We start from the raw sequence: 19,074 nt of genomic DNA, 5'->3' as shown, positions 1-19,074 counted from the left end.
AGGATGAGGCCCCTCCAGCTCTGGTTGGCCTCGGTGTTCTCCCAGTCCAGAAACAGGATGGACAAGGTCCTCAGTGTGCCTGAACCGGTGATCGCATCCCAGTGATCCTCCCCGGGGAACATGCTCCACAGGGTCCCATTCAGGGGCAGGCCCCCATCGGTGGAGCTGGTGTCCAATGCATCAGACCTGCTGTGGGAAGTCCCTGGGGGGAACATTCAGACGCAAGGTCTGTGGTCCACGCAGGACTTTGCCCTGCATGTAAACGTCAAGGAGCTCAGGGTGGTCCAGCTGGCATGCATGGCCTTCTGCTCACACCTGTAGGGCAGAGTGGTCAGGGTTCTCATGGACAACATAGCCTCGATGCTTTACATGAACAGGCAAGGTGGGGCCCGCTCCTCTGCTAGGAAGGCCTCAGGCTGTGGGACTTTTGTATAGCCCACAACATTTGCCTACAAGCCCACCACTTACTAGGGGCCTGGAACTCGTGGGCGGATCGCCTGAATCGAGACATCTCCTCTCACCACAAGTGGTCACTACAACCAGAGGTGGTGCACAGGATTTTCTGAGAGTGGGGAACTCCCCAAGTGGACCTGTTCGCTACTCAGCAGAACCACAGGTGTCCCTGTTTCTGCTCCGGGGGTGGGTGGGGGGTCAGTTGGGTGTGGGTGCTATCTCCGATGCCTTTCTCCTATCCTGGTTAGGCTAGCTTCTCTATGCCTTCCCCCCGATCCTGCTGATCGGCAAGGTCTTGGAGAAGATAAAAACGGACCGGGCCTGGGTTCTCCTGATCGCCCCAGCATGGCCCAGGCCACATTGGTATGGGACTCTCACGAGCCTAGCAGATGGCTGTTGCCGTCCTGCCCGGACCTGCTCTCCCGGGACCAGGGCTGCCTCCTCCACCCCAACCTAGCGGCACCCCACCTCACGGCGTGCCTGCTCAATGGTTAGGCTGGGAGGAAAGGACGTGCTTGGAAGGGGTTCAGCACATTCTCCTGGAAAGCAGACGGCCCTCCACACGCCGTGCCTACCTGGCGAAGTGTTCTCAGTTTTCCCGGTGGGCAGCCGATTGGGGCGTTTCGTCTGTGGCTGCTCTGATCCAACTCATTTTAGACTACCTCCTTCACCTTAGAGCCCAAGGCCTAGCGCCCTCGTCCGTCAAGGTGCACTTGGTGGCCATATCGGCCTTCCACCCATCGGTGCAGGGGCACACAGTATTCTCCCATTCTATGACTGGTTGATTACTTAAGGGATTGGATCGTCTCTTCCCATATATTAGGCCCCCAGTCCTGCAGTGGAACCTGAACTTGGTGCTGGCCCAGTTGACAAGTCCCCCATTTGAGACGCTAGCTACATGCTCCTGGTCACACCTCTCATGGAAGGTAGCCTTCCTGGTGGTGATCACGTCAGCTAGATGGGTCTTGGAGCTCAGGGCCCTGACCTCCAAGCCCCTGTACACGGTGTTCCATAAGGATAAGTCCAGCTCCGGACCACATCCTTCGTTCCTCCCCAAGGTGGTCTCCACCTACCACAGGGGTCAGGACATCTTCCTGCTGGTGCTCTGTCCCAAGCCCCATGCCTCCAGCAAGCAGTTCCACCTCCACATGGCTCTGGCCTTTTATGTGGAGCAGACTAAGCTGTTCAGGAAGTCCTCACAGCTGTTCATCGCCTCGGCCAAATGCATGAGAGGTCGGCCGATCACCACTCAGCGCCTCTCCAATTGGATCATCTTGTGTATTCGTACCTGTTACGACCTGGCGGGAGTTCCCACACCACCGATTGTGAGGGCACACTCGACCAGGGCACAAACCTTGTCGGCTGCCTTTTTATCCCATGTTCCCATTCAGGACATTTGCAGGGCTGCCACGTGGTCTTAGGTTCACACATTCACCTAGCATTACGTGATCGTCTCCCAAACCAGGGAGGATACTGGGTTCGGCAGGGCTGTACTCTGTCCCGAGAGTCTGTGAACTCCTACCCACCTCCAACAGATATTGCTTGGAATCACCTATTGTGGAATGCACATGAGCAATCACTCTAAGAAGAAAAGACAATTGCCTTTTCCATAACTGGTGTTCTTCGAGATGTGTTGCTCATGTCCATTCCACATCCTGCCCTCTTTCTGCTCTGTCGGAGTTGTCTGGCAAGAAGGAACTGAGGGTGGGGGGAGCACGCAGCTCCCCTTAAACCGCGCCATAGAGGTGCCACTCCAGGGGTCGCTAGAGGCACTCCCCTATGGGTACTGCTAGGGGAAAAAGCTTCCTGCACTTGTGCACATGGCGAGCACGCACTCCTACTGTGGAATGGACATGAGCAACACATCTCAAAGAACGCCAGTTATGGAAAAGGTAGTTGTCTTTTCTCTTCCCTTCCCTCCTACATGCCTGTGCCATGATGTGTTCCAGGAAAACTCTGCTCAAACATAGTTAGGGGTCAGTTGCCTTGTCCCCAGTTGCATGTAGCACAGCAGCAAATTAATGATGCTTTTCGGTAGCAGTGTAGAGAGGAAGAGGCAGCTCCAATGCCAATTCAGTAGTTCCTGCTTCCACATCCAACAATCCCCATCCCATAAAACAACTCAACACCCACTCTTGCTGCCAAAACCAGCTTCAATTTCTTACCATGACTCAAAGGCTTGTGGGACTAGGACCATGACAAGATGCCCTGCATGGAAAAATGTTGAGAATGCCTGATCTTAGTAATGGATGCCTTCAAATGATTGTGTGTTTTTGCTAGCCTATATTTGGGTATCTTGATGATTCTGATCACTAGTGAGCCACTGACTCAGTGACCTCCTGAGGTCCCTTCCAACCCTGATATTCTATGATTCTATGGCCTTGGGCAAGTCAGTTGGTCTCTTCTTTGAGTATCAAGAATGCTCACTTCCTCAAAGACCCTGTGCTGTGGAGACCTTCTGTCCAGCAGAGGACAGCAACAGGTGCTGCTGTCCACTTCCACTGGAGTGGGAATATCAGGGAGCAAAGTGAAGTGCCTTCTAGCCCCACAAACCTTCAATTTTTAGGACTGAATGCATTGCTTTGGCAGCAATACCAGGTTGGACAGTGAGACTCCCAGTCTAGGACCCATCCAATAAACTCCTTGTGTTGCAACACGTTGTTGTAACACTAGACAAGTGGTCAGGTCAAGCAGAACTTTCATGAAAACTTTATGTGGCATCTGAGTTGAGCTCTGCCTCTGGTTATAGGTATTCCATATTAGGATTATTTCAGTGATGGATCTCAAATTACTGCTTCTCTCCCTGCTGCATTTTTCATGCACTATGGAGCATTATATATAACTGCCTCAGTTAGAATGGAAATAAAACAATCACATAGGATTTGTGGGAAAACCATTCCTAATAGAATACTAGATAAAGAATAAATAAAACCAAGTGTTATGTAGCATCATTTTATTTAAAGTTAGATATAGAAGAACTGACATTCATGTCAGATTTCATTTTGATGGATCTTTGCTTTGCCACTGTTGATACTATTCTCTCCACCTTCTACAGAACTGTGCTCAAAGATCTGTGAACTTCATATTGTAAAGAATAACAGCAACTATGTTTGCTTTTATAGGTAAGATGTCAACAGCACTGATGCTTCAAGGGCTGTGAAAGAAGCCACATTTTATTTAGAAACCCAATAAAACGTTACTAAACTATTTTTAAAAACAAAGTGTTTGACCTTGTAGCCCACTTAAAACTTAAACATGTATTTACACTGGATATTTTCTTGGTTTATGAACCTTAAATAAAAAAGTCATGCAAAAAGCTTTATTTGGTCTGTTGATCGTCTTTTGGTAATTCAAACCATTTTCAGTTCAGTAAAACTGTCCTTAATATCAAGCATAGACCATATACTTTCTCATAACATTTGAGCCTTGGACTGTCCCCTGAACTGTGCATGGAGATCATGTAGCTGGGGTTTGAACCTAACACTTAAGATTTGGGGAAAATCCAAAGAATTTAGATTTTTTTTTTCCCCAAATCCATTACATGCAGGGCCGGTGCAAGGATATTTCACGCCCTAGGCGAAACTTCCACCTTGCGCCCCCCCTCCGGCCCGGGGAGCCAGGGCCACTCTAGATATTTTGGTGCCCTACGCAGCCCCAGGCCTCTGCGGGGGGCTGTGTGGGGTCCCACCCCAGGCCTCCACGGGAAGGGGGGCTGGTCTCAGGCCTCTGGGGGCAAGGGGGGGTTGGCCCCTTCCTGCGGGAAGTGGAGCGACCCGGCCCCAGCCTGCTCTGCTCCCCTGGTTCCCAGCCGCGCTGCCGGTGAGTGCGAGAGAGCGGTTCCCCCCTTCCCCCAAGCCTGGGAGCCAGGGGAGCAGAGCAGGCTGGGTCCAGGTCACTCCACTTCCCACAGGAAGTAGGCAACCACCTGTCCCCCACGGAGGCCTGGGTTGGGAACCAGAGGAGCGGAGCAGGCTGGGGCCGGGTCGCTCCATTTACCATGTGGTCAGTGCAGGGTCGGGCCTGGCTGCAGTCTTCAGGGGAGTGGGGGCGGGGCCTGGGGGGGGTTGGGGCAGAGCAGGTGGCGGATCCATGGGGAAGAGCCGTACAGCCCCCTCTGCGGCAGCTCCCCACCTGGGGAACCCCCCAGCAGCAGCTCCCAGCCCTGCGGCAGCCCCCCGCTCCTCCTCCGCCCGAGCAGCTCCCCCTGCGGCAGCTCCCCACCCCAGCTCACCTCCGCTCCGCCTTCTCCCACCTCCCAGGTTTGTGGCACCAATCAGCTGTTTGGCGCGGCAAGCCTGGGAGGGGAGGAGAATTAGAGTGGGGGTGGCATGCTCAGGGGAGAAGGCGGAGCGGAGGTGAGCTGGGGCGGGGAGCGTCCCCTGCACATCCCAGCCCCCCTGTTACTTGCTGCGGGCAACCCTCCCTGCACTCCCCTGCCCCAGCTCACCTCCACTCCACCGCCTCCCATGAGAGTGCTTTTTGGCACCCCCAACCACGTGGCTCCCTAGGCGGCTGCCTAGTTCGCCTAGTGGTTGCACCGGCCCCGATTACATGAAGGAAAATACAGGAGAGAGAAAAAATTATTTAATTGACTGCAATGTATTTGGAGTTGTCCTCAAACATATGTCATATTCCAGTCTTTCCTCCCCACCATATTGTATTGGTTATTAACAGATGATTGTATTAATGAACAGTAATCATAATATATCTATATCTATATCTCATGTAGGAAACAATAGTAGGACCTGAATAAAAGAGGTGACAGCCATTTCTAATGACTGAGTTTGTGATTTATCAAGCAGTGTACATTTCACAGTTGTGATGTGAATTTGCTGTACATCCTGTAGTTTTCGGTAGAGATTTGTTTTCGGTAGAGATTAACCCAAGCCTAAAACCTCAGATCCAAACTCCAGGGACATTCAGCTCTGGATCTGAAGGTTGAGATTCTCATCTATCATTTGGGCTGGGCTTTAAGAACATAAAATATCATGAGAGTGACAACACAGCTTTACTAATGTCTACAAGATCTGTCCTCTGGTTATTGTTCACTCTGTTAAAGCTCTACTCTTAGCCCTGGTCTACAGTGGGGCGGGGAATCGATCTACGTTACGCAACTTGTAGCTGAAGTCGACGTACTTAGATTGACTTACCGTGGTGTCTTCACCGCGGTGAGTCAACTGCTGCCGCTCCCCCGTCAACTCTGCCTGCGCCTCTCGTGGCGCTGGAGTACAGAAGTCGATGGGAGAGTGCTCGGGGGCCGAGCTTGGGGGTAGGTACCACAATATAGGTATGATAAAATAATTTTGGTTTATTTGTGCTTCTTGACTGGGAAGGCGTAGGGAAGTGTGAATTCATTACCAGCTAGGATACTCTGACCATTTGGACATCTGCTTGATGCATTCTCTTACGTAAGGTCTGTTTGCTTTCTTTGTTGCTTGCTTGCCAGATTTGGTGTACGTAGCATATGCAACCTGTAGTGGATGGGCCAGTGGCAATATGAGTGGGTTTTATATAATTCTGGTGAAGTGAGAATCTGCCTCAAGCAACAGAAGTGGGTAATGTTTGATAAAATTGAGGTGAAGGTCCATTTCCGAGTGGCCACCCTGAGGAATATGGGAGATCACTGTTGGAAGCTAAGCAGGGTTTAGAAGATACCAGTGAACATATGAGAGAACAGAAAGCATGTTCTTTAAAGGTGACCTGCAATTTTTTTTTAAATTAGCTTCTGTCCCCTTTTGTTTCTTTATAAAGTAGCAAGAAGGCCAGAAAGGACTCTTCTTGTTTACAAAGTTTTTTAATTGCTTTTTTTTCTACTTTAGAAATACCAGGCATATGGATTTCCCTGGTTTTGCTGGATGACCACTGCGAGGTCTCAGAGCATGTTTATTGTACACTCTAACATACTTAATTGTAGGGGCATGAGATCTTGGTAACTGAAATTAAACAATTAACAAAAACAAAACACAAAGAATTACAATCCGACTAAAAATCACATCCTGTTTTATTTGCTTAATTTTCACTCTTGGTTCTTGTGATGTCACAATTACGCTCATTCTCCAGTCATCTTAGTCTTCCATTCTAAACTAGGTCTCAATTTCTAGTGCAATATCCAAGAAAGGGGGGAAAAAATTCTAGTTTTTAGGCTGCCATTAGCCGTCATAAAGAAGCAAGAAAGAGCACAAACCCCAATTTTGTTTTCTTTGCAGTTCATTTTAAAGGGCCCTGGAATTTTATATTCTTTTGTTTGATCTATTTGAGGATTGCTTACGTCTGCCACCATCTTGGCTGTGATTATTTCTGGAGGCATTACTCCTAAAAAGCTGCACACCCAAAAGTGTCGCTATAGCATTAGATAACATGAATTAGTTGTTGCTTATACCATTCCTGGAGTGACTGCTATCTGGTGGTAGTTCTTGTTTGAAGGATAAAACTCTGGGGATCCATTTCAGAGGGACCACTGACAAGCATAATAATAAAGGGTACTTGCCATTCACATGTGGTGAAGTCTCCTACATTCACCCATCTCTAAGTGCATTGGGGATAAGGTATTTGGCCCGCATTGCACTGCACTCTATGATTATTTGAAGAGTTTGGAGACAAACTGGATCTACACTTAAATTCTACAAAATCTCCATGTGACACATAGAGTTTTTGAGCTGAAGCCCACTTTAGATCTATGTTGTGTGATCTCATATCTTCTTCCGTGATAACACATGGCTCTGTAACAACAACAAAAATATTATTAGAATGTTATAGAAATCCAAATGGAAAAATCCTGCAGTGAAACTGAAGGAGATCTCATGATAAAATAATTAAGGGCCCTCTGTGCCCTCTGTGACTCTCATTGAAGCTCGTTGGCTTCAATACATGATGTAAATGTGATTTCAAGTAGGGAACTTTAGTCCTAGGAGAAAGCAAACAGTTTTTTCCACTTTCTGAAAGTCACTTACTACAGATGATTAGTGTTACCTGAATCTGAATTTAATGGGTAATGTCACTGTTTTTAGACTATTTGCAAGAAGAGTGTAACATTCCTTTTAGTGATGAAGCAGTAAGACAATAAAAGCATGAAACTAATGGAATGTTTTCTATCTACAATTAATTTAGTACCTTTACCTAGCATAAAATAGAAATTAGGAACAATTTCAAATAAAATGTATTTGAAAAAAGTGTTATCTAAACCAAGCTCTGAGATAGGTATTATTCAGGAGCTGTTCAGTGTCCTGTGAGATGTCAAGCCCATTCAACTGGGTTGTGGGCAGGCAACTACAAGTGCTCTTCCCAGGTAGTGGGTGATGCTGCAATGCCTAATTTTGATATAATTTAGGTGGCCTCTCTGTCATGTGGAATCCCCAGGGAGGCAGAGGTGGTGGTGACAGCAGTTAGGGAGGGGCAGAGGAGGGACGGTTTTGGGAAAGGGGCAAAATGAAGGAAGCTGCCAGTTTTACAAAAATGCAGGTAACTACAAACAATGTGTTTTTTTTCTTTTCTCCTGTACATGGCAGTCTTGAGAAGGCAAGAGAAGTAATTAAGGAATTACAGTGCTCCAAGGTGACGGGCTTGCTATATTCTAGAGGTTCCGCTATATCCTCAACCATCCTTTTTCCTGACCCTCCCCCCAGCTCCCACTGATCCACCCTTGCCTTCCCACCCCTGCCGGGCTAGACTTCCACACCCACACCCCACCTTCCATCACTAATCCCTCTTTCAGTCTTCCTTCCATAGCACCCCTACCCCCCACTGGCCCACCAATACCCTTGTCCCTACTGGCTCCGGTAGCATGCCAGCTGCCTCAGGTATCCCCAGGCCCTCTTACTTATCAGATTTGTGGCAAGTAAGTTCTTACTTCCCCATTCCTACTGCCACGATGGGGAGAAATCAAAAAAAATTTCTCGCTGGTGAGAAGTATCACACATGGAGCTGCTGAAAACTTTGTAGCTACAGTTTATTCCATCTGCAGCTCTATGAATGTAATACACCACTGGATATAGAGGCAGCATGCAAACAGAGCAATAACCCATTCCTTTGTGATATCCTGACCCTTACTAACTCTGCTGGTATGAATTTGGCCTCTTATAGGAACTTTTCCCCCCAACATACTGTTTCGAGGACTAGTCCTTTTCATTTGGCATAGCTTAAAGTGGCCATTTTGTAACTGGCTGCTCCTTGCTACTTCTTCATTCCTTCCAGTTTGTTAATGTTCTTAACTCCTTTTACTTTTTCCCACCCTTATTCATGAGGGGATGGCACATTTCTCACAAGTGTATTTAAAAAGAAATTTTTACTCTCTCAAGCTTGGTTCATCATGCTGCTAGAACCATCACATCAACTACCAGAATCAAATTGATAGTCAGATGTGAATGTTAGTCTGGTTAGAATGGCAGCTGGACTCCTTGATGCTGGATATTTGGCTATATAATGTTCTGGCTCTTTGCCTTAGGTAGGAGCAAATATGGTTTAATCCAATTAACTTCACTCTGTCTTTTCCTTTTTAGCTGGTTTGTTAATCATAAAGCTGGTTTGAAAATTACCATTGAAACATTTTAAATAGAAAAATAGGGAGATATGTTTGTAAACATTTTCATAGAAATATTTTCCCAGACTTTGATCAACTCTAGTTAGTTATGCTGTTAAATTTACATGTCACTTATAGTAAAAAGGAATCATGCAGTGTCAGCTTTGAAAATAGATTTCAGCTTCATGAAAAAGAAATGACAAAATAGTATCCAGGAGATCATGGTTTATAAAATTAATTTAGTTATAAATTGAAAACTTTTTACTATTGAATATTTTTCTTACCTAAACAAACTGGTGCTTTTGTCCAGTTTCCATTGTAACAGTATGATTTCCGTTCTCCTTTTATTATGTAATAATGTTGGCATTTGTATTCTACCGAAGAGCCAAATACGTACTCTTTTAGGGATAGAGTAGTTATGTCTCCATTCTTAATAGTAGGTGGCCGGCCACACTTTTCCCCGGTTCCTAAATGAAAATATCTGTAGTTATGATTTTGTACAGATACAAATGTTTTTGGCTTTGCTGTTCTATATGTAGCATGCTGATGGCACCAGTATTCATCGGCCACAATGCTCTGAATTTTTTGTCTTTTTCAGGCCTAATCCAGCTCTCACTGAAATCAATAGTTTAGCCAGGGGGCAAGATTATACTGGTATATATTTATGCAAGATCCTAAGTGTTACTCTAACACACATTTATATAACAGCTATGGTCATAAATTCCTTTATTTTGGAAATTATGGAATAAGCTGCATTGAATTTGTCATTAATAAACATAATCTGCACTCTTGATCCTTTCATCTTTGTGCACATAATCTACATGACTGGTCTAGTTTGCTGATCTAATTGATCCAGGATGATACCGGACAATTCCTTCCTACCTTGCAGTTACACTCAGCTTTACAAAAATGCATGTAACCACAAAAAATGTTTTTTTTTTCTCCTGTATTTGGTGGCCTTGAGCAGGCATGAAAAGTGATTAAGGAATTACACTGTTCTAAAGTGCCAGGCTTGCTATATTCAGTCCTAGACAAGTAGTTCCCAGATCACTTAGGCTGAGCTTGTGCTATAATCCCATCTGAGCTCCTAGGTGGCCTTGGGTGAATCACATCTTTACACATGGAAACTTTGGGTGAAACATCAGGATCTCACAGGAGGTAAAACATTGCATCTGAGCTAAATTTTCCATCGTAAACAACGTATATTATTATGAGTCTGAACCCTGCTTGCCTGACACCGAACTAGTGTGAGGAATAGGACACCATGCAGATGAGCCTGGCCTCTGGCAGGTAGCCTAAGATCTTCAGGCTCTGGGATACTAAATCCCTGGCTACTTCCAAGTATGGCAAAACTCTACCACCCTTCAAATGAAAGGGTTGCCAGGAAAGTCCAGGTTAAAACTCTCCTTTAAGCAGGTTAATCCCAAGGCATTTTCTATGGGTTTCAAACCTGGACTGTTGAATTAGTGTTGAAACCCTCCCCCCACTTCTGTCTATTAGATAAAGCTTTTTGTCTCTAAAAGGAAACATGTATGTTTTTGAAAGAAGTGGTCTCGCTGCCCATGTTTACCTTTGTCAGTGTTTCACTGGACCAGCTTGGCTGGTGCCAGAGTTTTTAAAGCTATCTGCTTAATTAAATAGAAACATGAATAGGATGATTTTCTCAGGAAGTCCTGAATTACCAAGTCCCAAATAAATCTGAAAGGAAGACTGATTTGCTTAACTCTGCCTGGAACCAACATTAACCCATTACACGTACGTTCCCCTCCTTATTGCTCAAACGTATTTGAGGAAAAGAACTGATATAGAACTAAGTACATTTACCAGATATACAAGTTGGTAAATCCATATGCCCATCTACACACTCGATGGGGAAGGGGATTTTAAGGTCAGAATGTTCGCCACAAAGAAATTCCATTGTTTGGTCACTTTGAATCAATACTGTTCGTCTTCGGCCATTGGACAGAAGCAACTTTTTTGTTTCCAATTGTTGCCTTGTGATAATACATGGAGCTTTAAATAAAAAAGAGCAACACACAAAAAGTAGATTAAAAGTTTAAATATCTCCTCCCACATTAACAGTGCTGCAGATTCCATACTTCTAGAGTCATCTTCCCTTTTTGTTTACCACATAGAGAATGAATGACACTTAACAAAGAAAAAATGGACTACAGTACTCTAAAAAGTGATTTGTATTAGTTGTTAGATCAGGGAACTCTAAATCAGAACTCCTGAGTTCAAGTCCCACCTCTACCCTTAACTTGCTGTGTGGTCTTGGCAATTTCCTTAATTTCATTGCTCTAGTTTCTCCATTCTTGTAATGGGGACAGTAACTTCCTGTTGTTAAGGAATGTATGAAAGGTATTCTAATATAAATTATTGTTAAGCAGAGCCAGTAGGATGCTGTTATCTACACTGTCCCTACAAGATAATCTGGAATTTACTATCTATCAACTATATAGTCCTGTTCACTGATCAGTATTCAGCTCTACCTAAAATTAGATAGTGTATGATGCTCCAGCAAGTCTCATTTTGGACTTGATCCTTTGATACCAGTGAAGTCAATGGGAATTTTGCCATTGCATTGTATGGGAGCAGGATCAGAAATTATGGGAGTTCTGGAAACAGTAAGTAGCCACCCATAGAATAGTATCCGTCATTAAATAATACTATGAGACAAGAGAGGGTTGTTATGCCCCACCTACTTTAGTCCAATGAATTAAGAACCAAAACATTATCCTACCCAAGCACTTTGGTGGAGGTGTCCATTTTTCTCCACTGCATGTTATCCTTTCAGGTCCTGCCAGAATGCATCCTGGGTAGCACCTGTACTGAACAACATCACCCTCCTGATATTCTGCTTTCTCCCCACTGACAATTTCTGCCAAATCGATGTCAGGTGGATGTGGACACTCTTGAACTGCAACACACAACATGTGCTAATCTATTACTGATGGGGGTCGAGGGGGAACAGAATTGAAGAAACAATAGTGTTACATCAATTTTATGTGTTAAGTTCTTTGGGGTAAAGACTGTCACTTATATTATGTTAGATGCTGAAGAAATACAATGAGGCCCTGATCTTGACTGGGGTCTTTGTGGCTAGAACAAAACAAATAATAATTAATGGGGGATATTTCCATCATGAAAATTGATTAAAATAAAAGTCTGACGTGTGAGAGCTTCATGAATGTTCAATGAGTAACTTGAAGAAACACTGCTCCTCTCATTTCCTGTGTTAGAACATTATTTTCACTGATGTACATCATAAGAAGAAGCTCCAGTTAATTGATATAAGAAAAGAAGTAGTATTGTTTCTGTTTGTAATTAGTGTCTTGACCTTAAAGTTGATACATCATTAAGTGATGCAAATAGGTGTAAGGGGATCTAAATACAAGTTTAAGCTATGATATGGTGATCTAATTTACACCACCGCACAACATTATCTTTGAATATTCCTTATAAGCTTTCCACATCACCACACTTTCTTATATTTCTAAGGCCAAGATCTGGCACCAGTACAGTCAGTGAGAGCTTTTACACCGACTTCAGTGAGTACAGGATCAGGCTCTGAATGAATAGCAGCTATATTTTAAGGTAGGAAGAATGCCTTCCTGCCTCTCTATGTTTGGGATAATTGCTTAGAGAGGTAAGTTCTCCTCAGCACTCGTGTTGATCCAGAACACCATTCTAGCCCTTTTCTTGGGGGAGGCAGAATAGCATTCCAGTATTTCTGATAATTGAAAAGTAAACCAATGATTATTGATGCTAAAATATTGGAATTTTCATTAGTGCTTTTTCAAAAATCCTGTTTCACAACCCTGTTAATTCCAGCTTTTTGCCAGCATCACTTTATCAAAAAGACGCATGATAAATTGTCTATTTCATAAATATATAATGCTGTCAGAAAAAGGGTGTCAAAGTGTGTGATGGTCTGGCTTGTCCATATGTGAAGAAGTGACTTGCAAAGCATCGATCAGCAGAAGACACAAAATCACGGAAAAAGATACCCAAAGAGGCAGCTCAAGCAGCAAACTGATACTGTATTTGGGTAGACAATGAAGAGTGTGTGTGTGGTGTGTGTGTGTGTGTGTGTGTACATAGCATCTTTCAGGTGTGCAATAAAAACCTACATTACTATTATAAGATATTCTTGCTGTTGAAATTGTACGTTCTGGCACTTTTTTTTTTTTTTTTTTAAGGATTTGAGCTCTGGTTCTCCTTCATTTTAGATACTGTGAGAAAATTTACCTGGTTTTGTATTACCAAACTAGAGAGTTTAGTATCTATTTTAAGAACACATTACATTCCACATTATTTATACAACTGATTGATTGATTATTAAAACACTTGATGTTTTTTCAAATAAACACAATTTGTCTGGGGGAAAAAGAACTAGCAGAAGTTAATCTTAAATGAAAGCTTTCTTACCAATACATATGGGTACTGGAGACCAGCCTTCAGAGGTACAGATAGTTTCATTAATTCCATTTTCAGATTTATATCCATGATTACACTGAAAGGTTGTTTTTTCTTCAACTTTGTCCACTATTTTCCCATTTTCTATTCTTCCACATTGTATTGCTGAACAAAAACAGAACAACATAATCAAAAAGACTATTACAGATAATATACAGGAATACATGGTGTATTGTATACAACATATTGTACTGCCATAATAGTTAGCACTGCATCATTAGGAGAGCTGGTCAATTTAGAAAAATAAATTTTTGACATCTGTTTTCTCAAAAAGCACAAAATATTTTGTGGAGAAACTTGTGATTTTATGACAAGTTTAATTGAATTTTTTTGAAATGTCAATGAAATTTTTACACCCAATTTTTTTTTTTTGAAAACTTTAAGCATTTTTTGAACAGGGTAAAATTTTTTTAAAACACCTGGACTTTCTACAGTGACTTACACACTCAGGACCCAGAGTCCCATTGGCTTTCAGTGGTAGTTAGGATCTAAAGAGTCAAAGTCACTTTGAAATTGGGACTTAGGCTTTAACTCACCTACGTATTTCTGAAAACATTACCCCATTACTCTAGATCTAATTAAGTCACTGACAAAAAATCAAAGTTAATTATAGCCCATATGAAAGTACTGGAAACACGAGCTGACGAAAACTCTTAAAATACACCTATTGTCAGGGTCCTTGATTAAAATATGGTTGCTCTCTAAACTGAGTACGAACATGGTTGCAATTTATAGCATAAACTGGACGTTATCTGTGTCTTGTAACTTTGGCTTGACTAAGTGAAGGCAAAGTGAAAACTCTCACTAGTGACAGGAAGAGCATCCAAATGTAACTACCAAGTATATTAAATTATTAGAGTTTGTTATGCTTCTACACGTTTGTACAGTGCCTAGCATAAAACAGCCCCGATCCTGAGTGGGGCTATTACAATACAAATAAAAAACAATAATACTGATAAAGTGAAGAGAAGGTGCTATCTTCTATGAAATGTTGCTTGATTTATTTAAGCTTTTTGACTGATTAGGATTGAATTGCAATATCCAAGAAAGGGGGGGCGGGAATTCTAGTTAATATTAGGATTGAATCTGTTCAATAATGCTAGATGAGGTAATGCTGCACATTACCCGTAGTACTTAAAGTTAAATACAATGACAATAGTGTTCTAAAGCATGTTGTGGTTTTTTTTGTTTTGTTTTGCTTAATCTGTTCTACAATATCTTGCTATCAACCTAATCACCAAAATGTAGGTGCTACATTAGTTTTATTTTTATAATAGCACTATTTTGTCTAATTTTGTACATGTTTTTGGCTAATTTTTGCGTAGTCCTAATTTTTCTTTTAGATTGTGTTTGTGATATTATTAGTGTACACATATATTGCATTATCCCTAAAAGGCATCAAAACCGGTTAAGAGACCTGTATAGCATAACAGTGTAAATGTAATGTAAAGTCATATGAAATGAAGTGTAATGTTATTCAAAGAATCACATATATACTGAGTGAGTATAATATTCTGCTATCATTATTGTAACAGTTTTGGTCACTCTGTAATAGGTATTGTGACAATTTGGAGAAGTGGGTTGGATAATTTATGAGTTTTGGTTGATGCTATGAAGTTGTTATGAAATTGCTGCATCAGGGAATGCTTCCATATGGATGTGGAATCCACCATTTGCTGACAAGGCTGTAAGCCATGGGTGGGCAAATGTTTTGGCCCAAGGGTCACATCTGGGTGGGGAAATTGCATGCAGGGCCATGAATGTAGGGCTGGGGCAAGGGGCTGGGGTGTGGGAGAGAGCGTGGAGTGTGGGAGGGGGTGCAGTGTGCAGGAAGGGGTTCAGGGCAAGGTGTTGGGGCAGAGAAGGGGTGTGGGGTGTATGAGGGGTCTCAGGGAAGGGAGCTGGGGTACAGGAGGGGTGAGGAGTGCAGGAGCAGGCTCAGGATAGGGGTGCAGGGAGGAGTGTGGGGGAGGGGACTCAGGGCAGGGGGAAGGGGTGTGGGGTGTTGGAGGGGACTCAGGGCAGGGGGTTGGGGTGCAGGAGGGGTGTGGTGGGGGCTCAGGGCAGGGGGTTGGGGTGCAGGAGGGGTTTGGGGTGTGGGCTCTGGCCCGGTGCTGCTTACCTGGAGTGGCGCCGGGGTGGCACTGACGCCCACTGGGGCCAGGGCAGGCTCCCTGTCTGCCTTGGCCCCATGCCGCTCCCGAAAGCAGCCAGTGCCATGTCCCTGCGACCCCTGAGGGAGAGGGGGCAGAAGGCTCTGTGCGCTGGCCTCGCTTGTGGGTACCTCCACTGATGCTCCCATTGGCTGCGGTTCCCCAGTCCCGGCCAATTATTCAAAAAAGCAGCTTCCAGGGTGTGTCAAAGTGACATTACAGATTCAGCCCAATCTCCTACACCTTCTACATCTACAGTGATAATTGATGTTGATAATGATGACCCTGAGGCACTGCAAGATCCTGAAGTGTCTTCTGAATCATCAAAGATTAAATTATGTTCAGTATAGTTTTAGTATTAGGTGTATTTTTAGTGATCTGGGTGTACAACATGTGCCGCCCATAGTGATATGTAGTGTCTTAAGATAACCTACTGTATAGAAAAAGTTACCTGTATAAACCTAAGTGCTTCAAGAAACCAAGCTCTCTGCAGTGCAGTACTACTACTACTGTACTTTATCCATTTTATTGTATTCTAATTCTTCGAAAATTGGTATTCCATTGGTAAGTATAGCTCTTAGTTAACCAGAATTTTTGATTAACCTCCCATTCTCCCAACATGCCACATAACAAAACTTTTACTGTATATTGTTCTTCGTTTTTGTGATGCAGGTGATGTGGTGGGGAGCTGTGGAAAACAGTAAGAGAGTTTGCCCTCTACCTTCATCTCTATAATTACAGCTGATCTGTGTTGCAGAGTTGCTTCCTGGGAACTTGGCATTGGTGGTTTGCTGAGAATTCTGGAAAAGGGGGTTCACTGAGTGCCCTTTGTGACTGCTGTGTTCCAAGACTGGTGTATATAATGAAAGTAAATAAGCAGCAAACGGCCCATGTGCAGTGGGTAAGTATTTCAGTACATCTCGAGTACTATAAAAACTGCAATGTATCTCTCTCTTTGAAGGACAATATAGAGGAAGTTAACCTGATTTAAAGCTCACTTACGAATGCATCTGGGTACAGGAGACCATCCTGAAGAAGTACACTCAATTCTGTTGTCGTCATTTTCTGCTATATACCCGGCATTACATTCAAATGTTCTTTTTCTTCTCTGGAAGAAGAAACGTGGCTTTACACTCCCATTTTCTATGTTACCACATGAAATAGCTGAAAGCAAAATAAATACATAAACTCAGACATACTGTATATAATCTGAAATCTCTGGTTGTATATTCTGCTGATCTTATTTAGCACAGCATAATACATTTAAAGAAAATGAAAAAGGATTTAAACTTGGTTGGAGCCATTTGGAAAAGCTGAGGAACATCATCTGGGTGAAACGAAATGAAAACTCTCCTAGTAAAGGTTTAAAATGAAAACACTCCCATGGGTAACTAACACTGGAATTACTAACGAAAGTTAATTAAGACATAAAAATAGGCAAAACAGTTTATATAACATGACTTTTTTTAAATTGAGCTGTCACCATTGCTAATGAAGCCTGCTTGCTGCCCTGATTTCCCCAAAATGTACTAATGCAAATATGGTTAGGCAGCATGGAACATATAGACAAGCACACACAGTTGTGGTAGCAGAGAAGTTGCTGTATGAACACTAGAGCTAAGGCAAATAATGGATTTTTCATCTTGGTGACAGAAAAATGTATTGGATTGAGCTAAAAATGTCCCTCTCCCACCCGAAATTTGGAGCAAATAAAAATACCCCCAAAATTGTTTTGGGTTGAACAAAACGTTTCATTTCAATTTTGAGCATTTTGTAACACTTTTCATTTTTAAAATAAAATGCAAGAAAAATTTGAAACAAGGTTTTCTTTTTTTAGAATAAAAAATTGTAACAAAAAAAAGTCCAGAGAAATTATTTAATTTTTTTGAGAATTTTTAAAGGTTTTTTACTGAAATAATTTGGCAAAATCAACACAAATTTATGAAATATTGCAGAGTCGCTAAATCTGCATTTTAGTGATGGTTAATCTGTGTGAAATATTATGGAAAGGGGGCAGCAGTGATGCAAAGAATTGTGCATTTCTGGCATATTCAGCTGGTATAAACTAACTAACAGCTAAATTTGGAGAGGACGAATTTTCTGTATAGCTGTTACACATACAAAATGACAATTACTCCATTAGCATCTTCAAAACAGGCTCTGCCCTTGAAGCAGTGTCTCTGCTTTACCTTGCCCCTCAGTTGTACTACTAAGTCACCATCAGTTTTTCCTACCCCAATAGGCCTAGATGGTAGTATGTGCTTAAAATCTTTTCCTTTCAGTTATCTCTATACCTTAACATGGTCTTTTTAAAAGTCTATATTTTGTTTGTATCTTAACATCTTACCTAATGCAATGGAGCACCCCCATAATACCAGAATGGCAATATATCCAAACTGCGTCATCTCTGTGCCTCAAAAGTTTGGCCCGCAATTTTAAAGTGCTGGTGTAGTGTAGTGCTGTGCCCTGGACTCTGTCCTTACCAATGTCTTTTAAAGTTTGACCTCTTGTTTATAATCCCTTCACTGCTGGGCCCCACACTCTGTCAATATTGCATCACAGATGTATGCAAATTTTAATTTAAAAGGCAGTCATAGTTGTTCAAAAAGATCAATTTCTTCCAGTAATTCCCCTCCCACGTTTCCTTGAACAAGTGCGCCAACTGTCTCCCATCCAGCTGTATGGGCTCCAGGTCAGTAAGGTTCCTAGGAGCTAGGACAGGTTTTAAATCTAATTATGGTATCTGAACAAGACTGATCTGAACTAGGGTGAATACCATGATAGATCCCACTGCCACTGATCTAATGCCAGTTGAAGTCAATGGCAGATTTCCTGTTGATTTTAATGGATTTTGGATCATGCCAACTAAGTGGAGAGAAATTCAGTGTAATGCAAAAGAAGTACTTACAATAATTTGGACTGTATTCTTCATAAAGCTCACTTAAATTCTCTCTCTGTACCTTGATATTTAAGGTGAGGTGGTGGAGGAGATTAATACTCAGTCTCCAAAAGATTTGTTGAGTGCAATATCCAGAGTCAAGTGCAACAGTTCATTAGCCTTCAAAAGTCCTTCGTTTACTTTGTGGAGCACTGAAATGATATTGCTGAGCTTTAGTGTCATTCATGTATCCTAGATTTTCTGTACTGTGCTCTAAAAATGATTAAAATATTCAATGGACCTAACTATATATAGTGAAACCTGTACTTATTAGGCAATCTCCTGTCTTAAGACCACCCTGAAGTATCTCCAGATATGTAGAGTGCAATCATCTTGTACCTTCATTAGGAGGTCACCCCCTGTTGAGCAACTAATTTTTTGTCAGCTACTTGAACAGTTTTTTAAAACAGGCTACACTGCAATTTGATACTGAGATCGTGGATTGGGACTTTCATCCTTTGCACAACCAAAAACAGCACGCAAGCACAACGGGGATCCCAAACAGCCATGTTTACAAAAAATATAAAAGCATACAG

At 42.7% G+C, this 19,074-nt stretch overlaps 2 protein-coding genes across 3 annotated transcripts in view; one reads left to right on the top strand and one right to left on the bottom strand.

Annotated features, from left to right (window-relative positions):
• LOC128841953 (coagulation factor XIII B chain-like) overlaps positions 1–4,615 on the top strand; it is a 39,917-nt gene extending 35,302 nt beyond the window's left edge. Inside the window, exon 12 of the mRNA XM_054037506.1 lies at positions 3,576–4,615. Within this exon, the coding sequence (XP_053893481.1) occupies positions 3,576–3,579 (4 nt within the window). The 3' untranslated portion in view covers positions 3,580–4,615. The remainder of the gene's footprint in view (positions 1–3,575) is intronic.
• On the bottom strand, positions 3,400–18,066 carry LOC128841955 (complement factor H-related protein 2-like). 2 transcript variants are annotated; one of them, XM_054037512.1, is made up of 8 exons: positions 17,948–18,066; positions 16,603–16,764; positions 13,400–13,552; positions 11,712–11,888; positions 10,793–10,981; positions 9,253–9,435; positions 6,941–7,172; positions 3,400–3,607 (listed from the first exon to the last, which is right to left on the bottom strand). In XM_054037512.1, the coding sequence occupies exons 1-7, from the start codon at positions 18,003–18,005 to the stop codon at positions 6,979–6,981; spliced, it is 1,116 nt and encodes a 371-aa protein (XP_053893487.1). In that variant the 5' UTR covers positions 18,006–18,066; the 3' UTR covers positions 3,400–3,607; positions 6,941–6,978. The 2 variants fall into 2 exon arrangements, with proteins under 2 accessions (XP_053893487.1, XP_053893486.1); XM_054037511.1 differs by lacking the exon at positions 3,400–3,607 and having other exon boundaries at positions 6,437–7,172.
• Positions 18,067–19,074: the final 1,008 nt, after the last annotated feature.

The sequence above is a fragment of the Malaclemys terrapin genome, chromosome 8 (genome assembly GCF_027887155.1).
Source record: "Malaclemys terrapin pileata isolate rMalTer1 chromosome 8, rMalTer1.hap1, whole genome shotgun sequence".
Classification (NCBI taxonomy): domain Eukaryota; kingdom Metazoa; phylum Chordata; order Testudines; family Emydidae; genus Malaclemys; species Malaclemys terrapin.
Note: the sequence above shows the minus strand (reverse complement) of the source record. Positions and strands in the feature narration are given on the sequence as shown.

What these genes read in the sequence shown, in the direction of transcription:
- LOC128841955 (XM_054037512.1), bottom strand. Translation starts at nt 18,005, where the DNA reads ATGACGCAGTTTGGATATATTGCCATTCTGGTATTATGGGGGTGCTCC. An exon ending in GGGGTGCTCCATTGCATTAG is followed by an intron (nt 16,765 to 17,947) that starts GTAAGATGTTAA and finishes TTTTGCTTTCAG; the next exon opens with CTATTTCATGTGGTAACATA. An exon ending in TCCAGTACCCATATGTATTG is followed by an intron (nt 11,889 to 13,399) that starts GTAAGAAAGCTT and finishes TGTGTGTTGCAG; the next exon opens with TTCAAGAGTGTCCACATCCA.